Source organism: Saccopteryx leptura, chromosome X, assembly GCF_036850995.1.
Source record: "Saccopteryx leptura isolate mSacLep1 chromosome X, mSacLep1_pri_phased_curated, whole genome shotgun sequence".
In the NCBI taxonomy this organism is placed as follows: Eukaryota; Metazoa; Chordata; class Mammalia; order Chiroptera; family Emballonuridae; genus Saccopteryx; species Saccopteryx leptura.
The window spans coordinates 34035158-34055956 of NC_089516.1; the positions used below are offsets into that span (position 1 = coordinate 34035158).

General features: G+C 43.3%; 1 protein-coding gene across 1 annotated transcript in view; it reads right to left on the reverse strand.

Moving 5' to 3' along the window:
* Positions 1 to 17668, reverse strand: part of MED14 (mediator complex subunit 14) — a 77861-nt gene extending 60193 nt beyond the window's left edge. The window contains 4 exon segments of the mRNA XM_066357777.1: positions 6476 to 6581; positions 10397 to 10423; positions 17214 to 17262; positions 17265 to 17668. Coding sequence (XP_066213874.1) covers positions 6476 to 6581; positions 10397 to 10423; positions 17214 to 17262; positions 17265 to 17376 — 294 coding nt within the window. The 5' untranslated portion in view covers positions 17377 to 17668.
* Between the last annotated feature and the right edge of the window lie 3131 nt (positions 17669 to 20799).

Sequence of the window (20799 nt, forward strand, 5' to 3'; positions counted from 1 at the left end):
CGGACAGTAGCTTTTCTCCAAAGGGCTCCTGGGAAGTTTCTTTTGGCGCGCCTGGATGTGGGCGGTCCTAGCCAAGTTCCCGGGTCTGGGTTCCTCACGTGACCGTCCCCCATTGCTGACCACCCCACATTCCGATCTTTTGTGTTAATTAGGGATGCCACTTATTCATCTGGCTACCTCCTGCTGATTAGGGGCATCATAGGTAGGGGGAGATCAGAAGGTGGTGGCTTTGAGGGGTGTCAGGAGAAACATCTGTTTGGCTGTGAGTTGAAAAACTTCACGAATGCGGTCCTGTAAAGATTTAAAAAAAAAGAGAGAAGTAATAGGGGGATCTGCAGGGTCCAGCCTTTTGGTGACCCGGAGATGGGTAGGGGCCAGCAAATTTGAGGTAAAACTGTATGCCAGGAGTGGCATACAAAGGGGAAAGGAAGGGGTCCCATTCACTCCATAACCGAGACCTGTGAGGGAACTAGAGGTCCAGAGTGTGATGGCAAAACAGAAAGTAGCTTCTGTATCCACAAGAAATGAGATGGACTTACCCGTTTTTGCAGCATTACCCTGGGTTTGGTGAGGACGATGGGGGGGTCTCCGAATCCAGGCCGTGTCAGCCGTCCATGATGTCTAGGAGTTTGAGCGGTGGGCCCGTCTGGCTAGCTTCACCTCCCATCTGAGTGGCCTGTCCTCTACGTAGAGACGTTAAGGATGAGCCTGCTGCCCAAAGGGGGCAGTCGCTCTGCCAGTGACCAGGCTGCTTGCAATCAGGACAAGGCTCAGTAGGCAGCTGCGGGCAGGGGCCCTGCCGGGACCAGTGACCCTGCTTGCCACATTTAAAGCAAGCTCCTGGTGGGATTCCTCTTTGTGGCTTGGATTTGGGCCGGGCACCTCCTGTGCCTTGCACCTGTTGCTCTGCCGGCCTCAGGGTTGCCACAAAAGCCTGGGTTTGGAGTGTTACCTTCTGCTGCATATGTACCTGGCAAACAACTTTGGCCTTTTTCTACTAGGTGCGACCATTAAAAACTTTAAATGCCATGTTCACAGGTCCCAGATAGGGGTTTGGAGTACAGAATAAGAGGAGGGGGGCTCCTAGGGAGCTCGGCACCCAGATCTGGCCAGAAATGCCAGAGCCAGAGGCAGGACAGGGCCAGAACTTCCTGCAAGAAAATTGGGGTTGGGCCTTGGGAGTCCTACAAACCAGTGTAAGAGCCAATGGCAGACTGAGAATGGCCTGATGGAGGAGGGGCTTAAGAACACAGTGGAGAAGGGAGGGACCCCTGGCCAGCAGGGGAGGAGAAAGAGACTAGTATTTGCAGGTGAATGAGAAACAAGATCCAGCAAAGGGAGGGGAGGGGGCTCTTGGAGAGAAGAGACCCGAGTGAAAGAGGTCTGCAGAGGGATCAGTGAGGGGTCCCGAGAGGGTGCCCCTGGGGATCAGGCAGGAGGGTGAGAGAGTTGGGGGTCGGTGGAGGAGGAAAGATTAGGAGCGGAAGTTTTAGGTGAGGTTTCTCTGGCCAAAAACGGGCCTGCACGTAGAACAGGCAGCACACAGATTAGGACGGGAGCGTGAATAACTAGAAGCCCTGAATGTAAGGGATCTCCGACTAGTTCCCAGTTCTTTTGGCGATAGTTAAATTGGTGAGGGTATTAAAACCGAAAGTCCCTTCAGGAGGCTACCTGGTCCGATTATCCAGTGGGTTCTGTGGCCTGGCCACAGTGGAGAACAGTTTCTTCTTCTTTAGGGAGGGAGATGTTTTATATAAGGCAACTCCAGAAGTGTTTTTGGATTAGGTTTAGATTCCTGTGCCCCCAAGGCCGCCCTCAGTCCTCGGAGTGGTTAGAGTTGGCATCTCGTAACTCAAGCTCTGGCCACCGGACAGATAAGGAAAATGGACATGCTCAGGATGTCTCCACGGGCACACACGCACTCAGAATGGAAAGAGGTCCCTGACGCAGCTGCGGTTTCGGACAGAGAGTCTCGGCAGAAAAAACTGAGGGGAGGTTAGAGGCAGGGGACTTATCGCACCATGCACCAAAGTGGGTGGAAGGTCATAGGTCCTGGTTCTTTCTCGGAGGGAAAGGGAAGAGGAGCGGTCCTTGCGGACTTCAACTCCTCCCAGGTTTCGGCACCAAATGTAAGGTATTTTTCCCTGCCAAGAAAGAAGGAAGGGGCCAGAACCACGAAGTGTGGAATAATAAAAGGCTTTTTTTTTTTTTTAAATAAAAGGCTTTATTGAGTACAGAGCGCATCCCGCCCAACGAGGTCTCCTAGTCCTGGGGACAGAGGCTAGGGAAGTCGCATAGGGTGATCCGTGTGGGGGATATTTAAAGGGTCTCTAGGGTGATCGAGCTAATATGACGTGGTGAAATCTCACTGGCTGATGGACAGTCGCTTTTTTCCAAAGGGCTCCTGAGAAGTTTCTTTTGGCATGCCTAGATGTGGGCAGTTTGTAGTGGAATAATCCATTGCATGGCCTTGGATGGGAACACAGCCAACAAGAAAAGAATGTTTTGCCAAGAGAATTGTTTTGTGACTCAAAGGTGGGTCACTGAAACAGGTCTATGTTACTGAAAGTGGTTGCTGGGCTCTTTTCTCAGTAAAACATTCTCATAAGATTTCTGTTCCTTTCAAGGTTATCCCTTGAGATAGAGATGAATGTTGTGGGAACCATAGAAGTGATAGCAGTTAATGCTTTTTGATATTGTATTGTTATTAAGCTATCATGCAGATGTATTCTATGTATCTTTAAGTAAAGGTTAATGCTTGCTACTATGCCAATTTCTAAGTAAACAAGCTTTTTGAAATCTTGTGAATAAAAATAGGACTCAGCGCGAACTTGGTGCCATTTGCCTGAGCAAGCGGTGGTCCTTTGCTAGTCCACGATGATTTCGTCTGCTGATCTCTCTCTCTGCGCCCCCAACTCACAACAACAGCAGTTCTAGCCATGTTCCCGGGTCTGGGTTCCTCACATGACCGTCCCCCATTGCTGACCACCCCACAGCCACCAACGCTAACTTCTTATTAGAAGCCACTGATAACACTCAGCATGCTTGAAGTCAACTAAAAAGCCTTGATCTTTTGTTCATGAAACTCTAACATGCAAGGTCTGCTTTCCCATCTTTTGGGCAGATAAGATGTATTATGCTCACTTTGTTAAAGATGGTGCTGCCCACGTGGATGGCCGTCGCCTAGGTGATAATATTAATGCCCTCTTGCTTGGGAAGGGGAGTGGTTGTGCTAATGTGTGTTGGGGGAGGGCTTTCATGCCAAAAGGTTTTAAAAGGTGGAGCTAAGAGGCCATTTTGGGGAGAGTGATCACGTTCTTGTAAAAGAAAGAGCCCATGGTGTAGCAAGGCAGGGAAGCCAGGTGGAGGAGGCAGTCAAAATGGTAGAATGGGGAAAGAAAAGCCAGTTTGTGGAGGAGAAGGAGATGGGGAAAAGAGGTGAATAAGACTGGTGAGGTAGAAGTCTTTGATTCTAGGAAAACTCAGATGAGTCTGTAGGTTTGTGAGCGCTGAGTAAGTGGGTTTTGGAGTCCAGTGTGTGTTTTTACTCGCTTGCCGAGTGCGAGCTATAATTAAAGAAAAATGAATCACCAGTTTTCGGCTCTGTTGCTTCAATACCATCTGTCCAAATTAAATGCGAACCTGTGTTGGCCAGGTGGCTTTGATAGTGGCCATGACTACTGGCTTTACACCATCCTAACTTAAAGCAGAACTGGATACTGTCTGATTTAACATATTTAAAGCTATTTTGAATCCTGTGTCTCTTAACTTCTCAACTGGTTTTTACTCAGATTTAGGTCATAGCCAATCTCCCTTCACTCAGGACACTGCAAAAATGTTTACCAGACGCAAGTCAAGGCCAAAGACCAAAGACCTCCCTCCAGGAAGACACACATCAACCCTAGTGGGGTGCCAGGGTTTATTCAGCCCAAGGCCCTCCAACCTTAAATGCGGGTAATTAAACACTCCAAACCACCTTGCTCAACTCAAAATATACTAGCTTTGACTTAGAAATCAAATAAAGATTAAAACTTTAGTTTTTGAGTAATTTATTAGTGAATTCCTATAGTTCCCTAATGATCAGCATGCTCTTTTTTTTTTAAGTACTCACAAGCTGTTAATACGGGTAATAATCTTCTTTACATGTTTAATATAATATTTTTTTCCAATTACAGTTTACAGCCAATACTATTTTGGATTAGTTTTAGCTATATAGCATAGTAGTTTGACAATCATAAACTTTACAAAGTATTCCCTTGATTACTTTAAAATTTTACTGAGCACCAAACAGACACTTCTCTAAGAAAAATATCCAAAAGCACATGAAAAGATATTCAGCATCATTAGTTGCCAGAGAAACGCAAATAAAAACCACAATGAGATGCCCCATCATACCTACTCGGGCAGCTGGAATCTAAACGTCAGACAATAACAAGTGCTGACATGGAGAAATTGGAAGCCTCCTACATCGCTGGTGGAAATGTAAAATGGGACAGCCATTTTGGAAAAGTTTGGCGGTTACACAAATGATTAAATACAGAGTTAATATATGACCTAGTAATTCCAATCTTAGGTATATAACCAAGAGAAATGAAAACATGTCTACACAGAAACTTGTACACGAGGCCCTGGCTGGTTGGCTCAGCGGTAGAGCGTCGGCCTGGCATGTGGGGGACCCGGGTTTGACTCCCGGCCAGGGCACATAGGAGAAGCGCCCATTTGCTTCTCCACCCCCCCCTTCCTCTCTGTCTCTCTCTTCCCCTCCTGCAGCCAAGGCTCCATTGGAGCAAAGATGGCCCGGGCGCTGGGGATGGCTCCTTGGCCTCTGCCCCAGGCGCTAGAGTGGCTCTGGTCGCGGCAGAGTGATGCCCCGGAGGGGCAGAGCATCGCCCCCTGGTGGGCAGAGCATCGCCCCTGTTGGGCGTGCCGGGTGGATCCCGGTCGGGCGCATGCGGGAGTCTGTCTGTCTCTCCCCGTTTCCAGCTTCAGATATTAGAAGAAGAAGAAAAAAAAATTAAAAAAAAAAAAAAGAAACTTGTACACGAACGGTTGCAGCAACATTATTCATATTAGCCAAAAACTGGAAATAACCTAAATGTCCATTAACTGATGAACTGATAAACTAAATCCATACAACTCAGCAATAAAATGAAGTACTAATACATACTACAATATCAACGAACCTTGAAAACATTATGCTTAGTGAGAGCCAGTCACAAAAGACCACATATTACGATTCCATTTATATGAAATGTTCAGAATAGGCAAATCTATAGACAGCAGACTACTGATTGCTTAGAGCTAGGGGCAGGCACTTGGCGGTGACAGCTAAAAGGATAAAGGTTCAATTTCCGAGGTGTTGAAAATGTTTTAAAATTGGCTGTGGTGATGGTTGCACATATCTGTGAACAGACTAAAAACCACTGAATTGTGCACTTTAAATGGGTGGATGGTATCATATGTAAACTACATCTCAATAAAGCTGTTTTTTAAAGAGCTCTAGGAGAACAAGAGAGATAGTTTATCTTTTTCTTAGATAACACATTAGCTAGACTGTTTCACCATTAGTCAGAGTTCTATAATTTGTGTATTTATATATTCAGCTACATATGTAATATGTCTGGCATGGCTAAAGATCATTATGAACTAAGCACCTCTAAAGATGCTAGTTAAATAATCATTAGGTTGAGAACAGAAGTGTCAGGACATGAAAAACCCTCTAATTCTCCAGCTGATGGAATTATCTGACATAAACACATCTGTATCTATATTCACAAAACAAAAACGCTAAAAATTTATATAAATTCAATATGGCTTTATCAGAATATGACTTATTTGAATAGCCAATTCAAAAAACTAATATAATTTATTAGTGTGTCCTAGAAGAAGCCATTTACCGTATTTTTCACTCCATAAGACGCACTTTTTTCCCCAAAAAGTGGAGGGGAAAATGCCCGTGTGTCTTTTGGAGCAAAAAATATGGTATTTTATTAAATATTTTAACATACCATTCAGAATATTTTTTTTCTTATTTTCCTCCTTAAAACTCTAGGTGTGTCTTATGGTTAGGTGCGTCTTATGGAGCGAAAAAGTCGGTAACTAGACATCTTGTTCCCTCATCTGTAAAATAAGGAAATACTGACGGTCATACTCACAGGGTTGTCAACAATGAATAGGCAAAATTTAACGGATTATTCTGCAAACTCTAAGGAACCATACAAATGTAAATTAACCATTTCCCCTCTTAGTTCAGGCCTCCTAAGTATTGTCTTCTAGTATAATGATGTCTCCAGATACTGCCTACTCTTCTTTCTGTCCATAAACAAATACTAAGCATCTACAGAAATATATTATACATTACCCACATAAGCAATGTCTCTCACAACAAATCAGTAGATATAAGTTAAAGCTAAAATCAGAAACTGTGTCTATTTTAAGTTAACAAGGTTACGTTATTTAAAATAAATAAACTCACCGCACATTTTTCCACTTTGCCGGCATTATTAGCCCATTTTACTAAAGCTAGTAATCGAACAAAGAGTTGACGTGTCCGGCTATCAAACTGCACTATTTCTATTTTCCTATAAAATAAAACAATTCTTGCCTGACCAGGCGGTGGCACAGTGGATAGAGCGTCGGACTGGGATGCGGAAGACCCAGGTTGGAGACCCCAAGGTTGCCAGCTTGAGGGCGGGCTCATCTTGTATTAGCAAAAAAAAAAAAAAAAAGCTCACCAGCTTGGACCCAAGGTCGCTGACTTGAGCAAGGGGTTACTCAGTCTGCTGTAGGCCCACGGTCAAGGCACATATGAGAAAGCAATCAATGAACAACTAAGGTGTCGCAAAGAAAAACTTATGATTGATGCTTCTCATCTCTCTCCGATCCTGTCTGTCCCTATCTATCCCTCTCTCTGACTCTCGCTCTGTCTCTGAAAAAAAAAAATTAAAACAATTCTTACTGAATGAACCAATATATTTAAAAGAGTATTTTACAATTTATTTCTTCTGAGCTAAAGTATGACTCAATCTTTGTTAAAAAACCATTACAACAAAATGAATGACCTAAAAAATCTGTCTAAATACATATTAATTTTATATTGCAATAAAACTTAACTAAAAAACACTAAATTCACAGATATAAAATTATTGAATATATTAGAGGAGTTATGAATTTCATAATTGAAATTATGAGTTATGAATCAGTAACCTTTTTGATAAGAGAAAGGAATTAAAATAGAGCTTAAAACGGTATTAATTCTACAAAAGTAAGGGCACAATTCCCATCTTGCAAGGGTATGATTTTAAAAATTAATCAAAGGACTTAACTATGCAACTTTTTTTTTTTTTTACAGAGACAGAGAGAGAGAGAGAGAGTCAGAGAGAGGGATAGACAGACAGGAACAGAGAGATGAGAAGCATCAATCATTAATTTTTCATTGCTTGTTGCAACACCTTAGTTGTTCATTGATTGCTTTCTCATATGTGCCTTGACTGCGGGTCTTCAGCGGACTGAGTAGTAACCCCTTGCTCGAGCCAGCAACCTTGGGTTGAAGCTGGTGAGCTTTTGCTCAAACCAGATGAGCCCGCGCTCAAGCTGGCTACCTTGAGGTCTCAAACCTGGGTCCTCCGCATCCCAGTCCGACGCTCTATCCACTGCGCCACCGCCTGGTCAGGCATTATGCAACTCTTTATCAAACTAGTTTCACTGATTAATTTAGGTATTAAATCAGCAAAGTAAAGAAAGCCATGTACTGGCCTGACCTGTGGTGGCACAGTGGATAAAGCGTCGACCTGGAAATGCTGAGGTCTCCGGTTCGAAACCCGGGGCTTGCCTGGTCAAGGCACATATGGGAGTTGATGCTTCCAGCTCCTCCCCCCTTCTCTCTCTCTCTGTCTCTCTGTCTCTCTCTCCTCTCTCTCCCCCCCCCCTCTCTCTCCTCTCTAAAAATGAATAAATAAAATTTAAAAAATTTAAAAAAAAGTCATGTACTAAAAGTAAAAGCTAGAAGGTCTGTCCACATCTATTTTTATTTTATATCCTTTACAATTCTTTTTCTCCCAATATTTATTCATCAACCCTTATAAAGTCTTTTAAGCTTAACTAAAGGCTTTATTTATGTTGTCAATCAATTTGGTAGCTAGAGCTCTCAACTTCATGTCATCTACAAAACTGATAATCATACCTTTCATGGTTTACCTTAACACGTTGAAAAAAATATTCTACCGGCCAGGACTAATGACAGGACCCAAACAGGACACCAACCTCCCTCCAAGTAGATTCTGACTTACTAATCTTAGTACAGCTGCTCAATGACCCACAGATCCAATTCACATCTCGGCATCTTGCCAACAGCTGTACCATGATACAATGCACCAAAATAAAACTTTTGCTGAAGTATAATCCTGACTGAAGACTACAGAGTCTAGCTCAGGGGTCCCCAAACTTTTTACACAGGGGGCCAGTTCACTGTCCCTCAGACCATTGGAGGGCCGGACTATAAAAAAAAACTATGAACAAATCCCTATGCACACTGCACATATCTTATTTTAAAGTAAAAAAAAAACAAAACAAAACAGGAACAAATACAATATTTAAAATAAATAACAAGTAAATTTAAATCAACAAACTGACCAGTATTTCAATGGGAACTATGCTCCTCTCACTGACCACCAATGAAAGAGGTGCTCCTTCTGGAAGTGCGGCGGGGGCCGGATAAATGGCCTCAGGGGGCTGCATGCGGCCCGCGGGCCGTAGTTTGGGGACCCCTGGTCTAGCTTCTATCGAAAGCACACATAGCCCACAAACCACCTGATAGGCTTCCCTAAGGATCAGCCAGCAATATTATTGGTCGTAAAAAGAGAAGAATGAAGGAGATAGATAGTTACAAGTCTCTGCCAGTGTCTGCAAAGGATCCTAAGAGATAAAATAAGCTGAGCCTCACAAGCAAGAGTGAGGACATGGCAGAAATGTTAAATGTGCATTATGATCTGGCAGCCACCTTAGTGCTAGGAGCCTTGGTACTGTCACTCTAACTCAGGACCAGCCTACAAGAGGATGCGAGGTTTCTGCTTCTCTTATAGAACAAACATATTTGTATGTTATTAATTCGGTTTCCCAAATGAGCTCCTCTACTGGAAAGATTATCTCCCTTTGCAAACTATTGTAACATGGGTTTTTGTTCTTTTTTTGACACCATGTTGTCTCAAGTGATAGGTTTTCCAGAGCCCAGAGAGCCCAGTTTCCCTTCCTACCCCAGAGTAGACAGAACAAATCCTGACTTTCATTCTTATTTCCTTCCTTTAAAATTGACTAGCCAAACCAGAATACGGGCACACTTCAACGGTCTCTTCCACCTCTATCTTTTATCAGAAAAGTCAGTTGGGGGTAGGGGTGGAGTGTAGTCATTAAGAAATGCTAAAATCCTCTCCAGTGACTTGGTATTTAAGAGGAAAAAAATCAACCAAGGAGCATAAGTAGAGCCAAAGATATAGTCAAAGTAGCCTATGGTGTAGCAATAATTCAAATCGCCATTGCATGAATTCTTTGAAATCTTTTTGTCTTGCTTCTTTTGACCCATGGAAACATACCAGTGTTGAGTTATATCTTAAATTCCAAACTCCAACTGAATCAAAATTATTTCAACTATAAAAGAACAGCACTAGGCAAATTTCACTTCTCTAAAGATATCTAATAGCATCATTGTAGCAAATGGTAAATCAGCAGCCAACTTTCTAAAGCCAGTCTACTCCTTGGCTTCTTTCATTAAGTTCTGTATCCTTGACAGCAGGGGTCGGGAACCTATGGCTCGTGAGCCAGATGTGGCTCTTTTGATGGCTGCATCTGGCTTGCAGACAAATCTTTAATAAAAAAAAATAATAATGTTAAAAATATAAAACATTCTCATGTATTACTATCCATTCATTTCCTACGGCTCATGTTCATGGTTGCAGGTGGCTGGAGTCAATCACAGCTGTCCTCTGGGACAACACCAAATTTTTATTGAATAATGCATTACATACACGGGTCGTTGTATGGCTCTCATGGAATTACATTTTAAAATATGTGGCGTTCATGGCTCTCTCAGCCAAAAAGGTTCTCAACCCCTGCTCTACATCTTCCTGTCTCTCTGAGGCACTTGACCTGGCCATGGTGACTCAAAGAAGGTTTCTAGAACCTAAGGTCTAGAGCTGGTCTCACACCAAGTATTGTCAAGGATGAGAAAGTTACAAACAAATAATGTGAAAAATCACCTTAGGCTCTCTGGGCCTAGGTTTCCAATCCACAACCCTACCACCCACGCCCACATCCACTCTCTCTCTATCTCATACACGTACACATACACACACTCATGAGACATATCAACACAGACACAGATTTAAGGTTTTTTCATACTCACCTTTCCACATCAGATTTCCTTGGCAGTCTAAGAAGGAAAAAAGAAATTTGACTAAATATATGCACGCCTTCATCAAAATATAAGTCTTTACTTTGACTCTATTAAATACCTTAGTGTTTTATAAAAATTAGAGAAATAGTCAGTAGAGGCTTGTGTGGCTACCAACTCTCGTTTTTGAGTTTCCCTCAATATGGCTATAAGGAAAAAACCAATAAAGGAACATCTCTCTCCACTCAACATGCTTCAAAAGGTGAATGAACCTCAGACATTTAAAATGCCCGACTCTTACATTAGCACACTGTAGCTGAGAAAGTCAGAATAGTCTTTTCAGATCAAAATGGTCACGAATGCAGAGTACTTAGTTGTCAAGCTCCCCATACCCAGTGGAACCTTGCTTCCAAGCAATACGCCCTCCCTGTTTTGTTATGGTGGGCAAACTGGAAGCTGAGCGCACAAACGGGCCAGTGTCCGCAAGGGTTTTACAGTAATTATGATGTTGCATGTGGTTACGTGTAAATGGCTTACATTAACTTTTAAATAGCTCCAGTAAGGGGTTTTTTTTCCTAATTATTTTTTTTTGCTAGTTCTGCAGTACTGATAACCAGAAACCAATGTCACCATTTTCCCTGACAAATTATGCCATCTAACACTCTTTCATCCACATTGATACTTTCAGAAATATCCTGATCTGTCTCCTGAATTGCCATATTCTGAAAACCTCTATCCCATGGTCCAAGATTCAATGGCCTGAACAACTCTAAAGCCAGACCCCCAACATTTAATCATTCTTTTTTTTTTCTACAGAGATAGAGAGAGAGTCAGAGAGAGGGATAGACAGGGACAGACAGGAACAGAGAGATGAGAAGCATCAATCATTAGTTTTTTGTTGCACGTTGCAACACCTTAATTGTTCATTGATTGCTTTCTCATACGTGCCTTGACCACGGGCCTTCAGCAGACCGAGTAACCTCTTGCTCAAGCCAGCGACCTTGGGCTCAAGCTGGTGAGCTTTGCTCAAACCAGATGAGCTCGTGCTCAAGCTGGCGACCTTGGGGTCTCAAACCTGGGTCTTCCGCATCCCAGTCCAATGCTCTATCCACTGCGCCACTGCCCGGTCAGGCCATTTAATCATTCTTGAAGAATACACACCAAGACTCTTAGATCCTCTTCTCTCACCCACATGCCATAGGTACAGAAAAACTAAGACCACCACCTCTGGCTTGTAGTTACCTACAATTCTTACAGTAGACAGTGGGCTGGAAGCTGAACTACGTAGGCGCTGGAAGGACCAGCAGAGCAGAAGATGGAGCAGAAATTAAGGCTTTATTGTAAGACTGGAAGTAAAAGCAGCTGTCAAGTACCTCCACATGTGAAAGCTCCTGAAAACACTCCCCTTTAGGAACCATGGGTGTGCTACATTGGTGGTGGCAGTGTGGATAGAGCATGGACCTAGGAAGCTGAAGTCCCGGGTTCAAATCCCTGAGGTCGCCGGCTTGAGCGTGGGCTCATCTGGCTTGAGCATGGGGTCTCCAGCTTGAGCATGGGAATCATTGACATGATCCCATAGTCACTGGCTTGGCTTGAGTCCCCGAGGCAAGGCACATATAAGAAGCAATCAATGAACAACTTAAAGTGACACAATTATGGGTTTATGCTTCTTATCTCTCTCCCTTTCTCTCTCTCTCTCTCTTGTGGCTCTCTCTGTTGAAGGAGAATAAAAAGAAAAGAACTACGGGTGTAAGAGAGCCGGAGAAAGAGAACAGTAGAGCCTTTGGGTGTAAAAAGAACAGAAATCATTGTTCCAGTTCTTCCCACATGCCCCAGGGACCCTAAAAGGATCATTTTATGTCAGAGGTGGCATCATTTCAGGGATGAAGGATAGACAGGCTTTGTTGTCTGCATTCCTTTTCCCTCAATTCCTCCTTATATATTTAAAATTCTTTTTTTTTTTTTGTATTTTTCTGAAGTGAGGAGCAGAGAGGTAGACAGACTTCCACATGCACCCAACCGGGATCAACCCAGCAAGCCTGCTTAGGAAGCAATGCTCTGCCCACCTGGAGCACTGCTCCGTTGCAACCAGAGCCATTCTAGCACCTGAGGCAGAGGCCATGGAGCTGTCCTCAGCACCTGAACCAATTTTTTTTTTCCAATGGAGCTTTGGCTGTGGGAGGGGAAGAGACAGAGAGGAAGGAGAGGGGGAAGGGTAGAGAAGCAGTGGCTGCTTCTCCTGTGTGCTCTGGCCGGCAATCGAACCCAGGACGTCCACACCCTGGGCTGATGCTCTACCACTGAGCCAACCAGCCAGGGCTAAAATTCTTTTATAGACAACAAATCCACCATTTAGGGTAAAAGCCTTAAAATGCTAACTTTTGGAAATGGTAGTCACAGGAACTTATTGTATCTATACCTAATTGCAGCTAAGTTTACATGACTGAGATTCTAGCACTTTTGATTTTAATTTGAAAAGGTTTAAAAAAGAGTAGATGCTAAATCCTTAAAAAATCAAGACAGCCTGACCAGGCGGTGGCACAGTGGATAGAGCGCCGGACTGGGATGCAGAGGACCCAGGTTCGAGACCCTGAGGTTGCCAGCTTGAGCAAGGGCTCATCTGGTTTGAGCAAAAAAAAAAGCTCACCAGCTTGAGCCCAAGGTGGCTGGCTCGAGCAAGGGGTTACTCAGTCTGCTGAAGGCCTGCGGTCAAGGCACGAATGAGAAAGCAATCAATGAACAATTAAGGTGTCACAACATGCAACGAAAAACTAATGATTAATGCTTCTCATCTCTCCGTTCCTGTCTGTCTATCCCTGTCTATCCCTCTCTCTGACTCTCTGTCTCTGTAAAAAAAAAAGTCAAGACAGTGTAGATTATAAGATGAAAGCATATATATTGGGGTGGGAGAGGGGGTGTGGCAGAAGGAGGAAGTGAACAAAGAAAAAAACCCAGAAATCTGGGGCCAAAAACAAACCACCTAAAATGCCACAGCTGTCCTTTTTTCTTTCCATAGTTCACAGGCAAGCATCAAATGTGGCAGAAATAAGGCTCTTATAAAGTGTATAAGAACACTGCTTTTACTTTATTAATACATTAATCCTGACAGTTTCTATCTGAGACAAGAAAAAAAATACATGATTTAGGTACTTCTAAGGTAAGTCTCTAGCCTAATTTTAGTTACCACAAATCAAAAAAGGAAAAAAGTTATATATACCTATCAAGAGCAACAGTGGGCCCTAGTCGGTTGGCTCAGTGGTAGAGCGTCGGCCCGGCGTGCGGGGGTCCCGGGTTTGATTCCTGGCCAGGGCACACAGGAGAAGCGCCCATCTGCTTCTCCACCCTTACCCCCTCTCCTTCCTCTCTGTCTCTCTCTTCCCCTCCCGCAGCCAAGGCTCCATTGGAGCAAAGATGGCCCGGGCGCTGGGGATGGCTCCTTGGCCTCTGCCCCAGGCGCTAGAGTGGCTCTGGTCGCGACAGAGCGATGCCCCGGAGGGGCAGAGCATCGCCCCCTGGTGGGCAGAGCGTTGCCCCTGGTGGGCGTGCCGGGTGGATCCCGGTCGGGCGCATGTGGGAGTCTGTCTGACTGTCTCTCCCCGTTTCCAGCTTCAGAAAAATACAAAAAAAAAAAAAAGAGCAACAGTGAATCATTCCATAAAATTCTCCACGGTCTACAATGACAATTTAAAAAATTCACTCAATGTATTAAATCAGTAAGTAATTACGTAGTTAAAAACCCCAACTATAGTACATGCCAGGCATTGTTCTAGGCCCTGGGGAAAGTAGCAAACAAATCAAAATGCCTGCCCTCACCGAGCTTCCAGCGGGGAAGAGAAAGGCAATAAATAATGGCTGGTGGCAATAAGTGCTTACAGAAAAACAAAGCAGTGTGTAAAGAAGGATAGAGTGAAGAAGCAGAGGGCTTTTCATGGATAGTCAAAGAAAGTCTTCCTGACAAGTCTATCTGAAAGAAGACCTAAAGGAAATGAGAAAGCAAACCACACTGATTTCTGGGAGAAGAGCAAAGGCTCTTAGGGAGGAGTGTGCCTGGCACTGTCACAAAACATCAAGAGGGTCGAGTGGCTGAAACAGAGTAAGCTAGGATAGTGGGAAATGAAAGTTAAAGAGGTAAGGGAGACAGCACAGATGACATGAGCCCTTAAAGCTAAGGTGACATGTCCTGGTTTGCCCAAGATAGTCTCAGTTTATGCATGCTGCTTCAACATTATGACTAACAGCACCACCTTTCATGTAGAAGTGTCCTGATTTTGACCATAAATTTTATGGTCACTCTACAAATAGGTGACTACAAAAACTTTACTCTAAGTGAGATGGAGAACCACTGGAGGGTTGTGGGCAGGTTTAAAAGGCTCATCCTGGCTATTTTTTGGAGGAAATTGGGAGGAAAATCTGTAGAGGGAAAGGGCAGCAGTAGAGATACCAGTTAGCATACCGCAGTAACACGGGCAAAAGAAAAACACTCGATGGAAACGTTGAAAAGTGGTCAAATTTTGAAGTCACTGATGACAAGACATGCTACTGTACTGGGTGTGGGGCTAGAAAAAAAGAGGAGCCAGGAATTATTCCAATATTTTTGGCCTAAGCAACAACAGGAAGAATGGAGATACTATTTAGTGACATAGGAAAGGTCAGGGGAAACTGAATGGAAGCAGGAGTTTGGTTCTGGACTTGGTCCACTTAAACGCCCATTAGGTATTTAACTATAGGCAGCTGGATGTAGAGTCTGGAGTTCAGTGGAGAGATCTATGCTGGAGATGTAAGTATGAGAGTCATCATCATATAAAAGGCATGGGACTAAAACTATACACTTATTCTACAGCAATAAAACAGATGTTTCTCTCTTCATACTAAGCCCTAAAATAGTAAGAACGCTATAATATAATTCAAATAATTTCTACAAATCTCTGTGGAAAAACAAATTATACAACCAATGATAGCAGCAGTTTTTAAAACTTTTCCATAGCTATACATAGAACACATGATCTTCGCCTACATGATATTTTCTCATGGATACTCTTGGATTTTTATGAAATCCAATAATAAATGGTGCAAAGAAGTATATTACTATAATAATCCCTAATCATGATAGCTACTTAAGTTTCTCATTAGACAGGGGCAGACTTTTTTCTGTCCCATTCAATTCAGTACAGTATATTAGAATTGAGTGAGACTGATTTTACAGGATTAAAAGGAATCTTTTCAAATTCTTTTAGTCATCTACAAACATTTTAACAATCTCTAGAAACAAATTACTATGACCCTTTACAGACTAATTCTATATACTAATTATTTCAATAGAAAACACTGGTCTGGAGTCTAGTAACAGAAAAAAAATGAAAACTAATATAGATTAAAAACTAATCATTCTTACTTTTTTCTGAGCCTGGAGTAAAACAGTAAAGCAGGGGTCAGGAACCTATGGCTCATGAGCCAGATGTGGTTCTTTTGATGGCTGCATCTGGCTCGCAGACAAATCTTTAAATAAAAAAAAATAATGTTAAAAATATAAAACATTCTCATGTATTACAATCCATTCATTTCCTACCACTCATGTTCATGGTTGCGGGTGGTTGGAGCCAATCACAGCTGTCCTCCGGGACAACACCAAATTTTTACTGGATAATGCGTAACGTACCCAGGTCAGGTCGTTGTATGGCTCTCACGAAATTACATTTTAAAATGTGGCGTTCATGGCTCTCTCAGCCAAAAAGGTTCCCGATCCCTGAAGTAAAGTATATAAATAATCCCAAAGAAAATCCCTTTTCTTCACACACTGAAAGTCATTCCAGTTTAGCCTGATCCTATTCTGAAGGGATTACACCAGCGGTAGTCAACCTGGTCTCTACCGCCCGCTAGTGGGCGTTCCAGATTTCATGGTGGGCGGTAGCAGAGCAACCAAAGTATAAATAAAAAGATAGATTTAACTATAGTATGTTGTTTTATAAAGATTTATTCTGCCAAACTTAGCGAAAATCTGACATAAAGTACTTGGTAAGTAATTACTATTATATGCTTTCACTTGCTGTAACTCTGCTTTATAAATTTTACAAAGTTACTTCCCTACTTTATAAATCACCATTACTGTGGAACCAGTGGGTGTAGAAAATTTTACTACTAACAGAGATACAAAAGTGGGCGGTAGGTATAAAAAGGTTGACTACCCCTGGCTTACACCCTAATCATGTCCCAAAACATTTCATGGGTAACTTGGTGATTAATAAATTCCCTTCATACTCCAAGAAACAGTAAAAGTGGGCCAGTTACAAAAAATCTTTTACTTACACTAAATGCGTTAAGATTTTAAATGTTCCAGAAAAAAAACTTGGAAATCCAAAATTTTGAATTATTTTATACACAATACATCTCCCGAGTTCAAAGTTAGAAGCAATTACAATCCACATTTAAAATGTACCATCAGAATGCTGTAAAACACATTTGCCGTCTTTGGAATTTTTTAAAACCTCGAATATTATGTATTCCTAAACCCTGTTCCTGGGCTTTGGGCTAAAAAGCTTCCAACCAAGAAATCAATACAGTTCTGTTGGTAACTTGAGTAAAAATCCGAAAGATGAGATTCACAATGCAAATCTAACAACATGCATAATTAACAAGACTCAGTTGCTGCTTCCCCAGAAAGACCCCAAATGCAAAGCTTCTCCTTCACCTCCGCTATCCCCCAGGAGTCTAACGCACCCCGCACAGAGGAGAAAACAGCAACCTCTAGGGCAGAGGGAGGTGTAAAGCTCTCTCAGCCGGTCGGGCGGAAAGGGGGAAGCTAGGTAGCAGGCGTGGGTTTCGCGGCACTTACAGGTCCGCCAAGACCGTGAGCTCAGAGTAGGCACGGGGCAGCAGAAATCCCCCACGGCGGCTCCAGGGGGAGGAGGCGCCGGGGCTGACGCGGTGCCACCGCTGCCTCCGCCACCGCCTCCGGGCGGGACCAGCTGGTGGTTCTCCAGCTGTACCGGGGGCATGGCGGCGCAGGGTCGGGCTGGGCGCAGCGGCCCTAGAGCCTCCGGGGGGTGAGGGGGCGGAGGCCCGCCCCCGTACAGCGATGAGCCCGCCAGCCCCAGAGACAGGAGCGAGGGGCGGGGGGAGGGCGGGGAAGCGGGGCGGTTGCCGCTGAGAAGCTGCGTCTCCGCCACGGATCCAACTCCGCTTCACCAGGCAGCCTCAGCATCCATATTGACGGCCTAAAGCGGAAGTCGATAGGCAGAACCGTAGGGGAACCTTCAGGGGGACTTCCGACAGCAACCTTGGCTTTTCTCCCGGACGCACGGGGCCGCGCGTTGGAGGGGGGCGGGACCAACGCGCGTCCTGGAAAGGCGGAAGCGGGGCCGCGCCACTGGAAGCGGCTCTGTGGGAGGGGCTGCTATCGTCACCGCGAACGTCAGCGGTTGTCCCGCCCTTTACCGTCACTGTCCTCAGAATTTAAAAGCTCCAATTTTCCTGGCGGTGACTATCTGCGCTCCGTAGTGGGCCGCAAATGTCGGGGGTCCCTTCTCCTGGATGTTCGTTATTTGTAGTTCAGAAATCACGAAGAAATTGTAACGGCTGCGCGCTTGTGTCTTCTCAGGTCTTTGCCCCTCCCACAGCCTGCTCATGCGCCTTTCGTGGGATAGAAAACGTTTCCGTCCTTGTTTTTTTTTTTATTTTTTTTAACTGTGGGAAAAGGTGCGAGAAAATATGATTGGAAGTAGAAGCAGGGCTGCTGGCAGAATAACTTAACTTTAGTGGAGTTGGATGGTTGTTGATGTTATTACCGACCCTGAATCCCGGCAGTTGTACAGAAAGGAGCCTTTAAATCCTATCCCTTGTTCTGACTGGGTAGGTCAGTGGGTAAAGCATCACCCCTGCCCGCTGAGGTCGCGGATTCGATCCCGATCAGGGCACGTAGCAGAACCAACCAATGAGTGAGTGTACAATTGGCTGGAACGGAGGTTTGATGCTTCTCTCTTTTTCTCTTTCTCCCTCATCAATGGAAAAATTAAAAAAAAAAAAAAAAAAAAAAAAAAAAACCTCTCCTGCTGGTTCTCACTCGGTTCTTGTCCCTGCTTTTGCAGTAGCCGCCCTACCCTTCAACCAGCATTTGATCCCTCTCAAAATACACGTTTCATATTTTGCTTCCTGCCTTAAAGTGGTGATCTCAACCTCAGCTGTACGTTGGACTGGGGGAAGGGGGCGTGTTTTAAAAAATACTATGCCAGCCCCACAGATTCGATTTCAATTGTCTGATGTGAGGTCTGGGTTCGGGACTTTTTCAGTCTTCCTAGGCGATTCTTCTAATGTGCAGTTTAAGTGGAAATACTGTTTAAAAAGCGTCCGTTGCTGCGACTCCTTTCAAACAGCTTTTTTTCAGATCCCTATCTTTAACTCTTAGGTGTAAGAGACGCTTTTGCTGTTCCCTAAGGTTAAAATACTCTCATTCTTATCCACCTGTATAGTCATTCTTGAAGGCCATTTACTAGTCTTCTGAAGGTGCAACTTTCAGAGTGAAATTACTTACTCTCTCTCATACAGTATTTGTTTTTCTATGCCTATCTTACTTTATTTAGCATATTGTCTTCTAAGTTTTGTCCATGTTGTCACAAATGGTAGGGAGGTACAATGGCCCTTAAAGGTATGGCCACAATCTCCTCGTGTGAGGAGGACATACCTGTAGGACTATCACACACCTGTGTGAATATGCTAAATGACGCTGAATTGTACACTTTCAAATAGTTAATTTTATGCTATATGAATTTTACTTTGTTATGAAAGTATATTAAGTTTAACTTTAAAACGTCTGTAACTGGTAAAAATTAAGGGTATAGTAAATGTCAATAGATTTATTTGTTTAAAAAGGCTTATAAATATCTTGCTGCAAATTATTACATAGATGATATACAAAAAATAGTAAAATTTGATTTCAGTTTTCTTTTTTGTAAAACCAACTATTTATCTGTCTATTTAACAGAGGTTTCTGGTATGACCTATTTAAAAGTCATAAGACGAAGTTTGCTAAGACCAAAAATATATTTTTTTTACTTTGTACTTCTAAGAAACTTGAATAAATTGGACAAAAGTTTCTTATTTTTTTTAAGTTCCTAAAAATCACTGTTAATTATTTCTGTGGTTTTAAAATATATATAGTTGTATTTGGGTTTAAAAATTATGACTACACAGTTAACAGGAAATAATATTTCTCCCAAAGACGTGCTATAAGTGTAAAATGTCATAACCACCATCTTTGGGTGACTACTGCCGCTATATTGAGAAACTTTGTTTTTCAAAATCATGGACTATAGGAAATATTGCTATTTATTTTATTTTATTTTATTTTATTTTATTTTATTTTATTAAGTGAGAGAAGGGGAGATAGTGAGACAGACTCCTGCATGCACCCTGACCAGGATCCACCCAGCAACCCAATCTAGGGCCAATGCTGGAATCAACTGGGTTATCCTCAGCGCCTGAGGCCAAAGCTTGGACCAACCGAGCTATCCTCAGCACCTCGGTGGGTGGACGCTCCAACCAGTCAAGCCACTGGCTGCGGGAAGGAAAGAGGGAGAGAAGCAGATGGTCGCTTCTCTTGTGTGCCCTGATCAGGAATCGAACCTGAGAAATCCATACCTGGATCAATGCTCTATCCACTGAGCAAACTGACCAGGGCTGATTTTGCTATTTAAAAATATATCTTTAAGAATAAAATGTCCTGCCTGACCTGTGGTGGCACAGTGGATAAAGTGTCACCCTGGAATGCTGAGGTCACCAATTCGAAACCCTGGGCTTGCCTGGTCAGGGCACATATGGGAGTTGATGCTTCCTGCTCCTCCCCCTTCTCTCTCTCCTCTCTCTTTCTCTCTCCCCTCTATAATGAATAAATAAAATCTTTAAAAAAAAAAGATGCTAAAAAAAAAAAAAGAATAAAATATCCTGCCTGACCAGGCAGTTGCACAGCGGATAGAGCATTGGACTGGAACATAGAAGACTCAGGCTCGAAACCCCGAGGTTGCTGGCTTGAGCACAGGGTTGCTGGCTTGAAGCCCAAGATTGCTGGCTTGAGCTAGGGGTCACTCATTCTGCTGTAGCCCCACCCCCACTCCATTAAGGCACAGATGAGAAAGCAATCAATGAACAACTAAGGTGCCGCAACAAAGAATTGATGCTTCTATCTCCCTTCCTACCTGCCTGTCCCTTTCTCTGTCTCTCTGTCTGTCTCTCTTGCAAAAAAAAAAAAAAAAAAAAAAAAAAAAAAAAGTAAAACATCCCACTCTTGCCTGGAGGATGTGAGTCACTTTGACTTAGAGAATCAGCTGCAATTTTCACTATGGGGAGTGAAAATTCACTCTGCAGAGCTTCAGGTGGGGATTCTGGATTCAATGTTCTACATATATTCTAACTTTATAGAGTCCAAG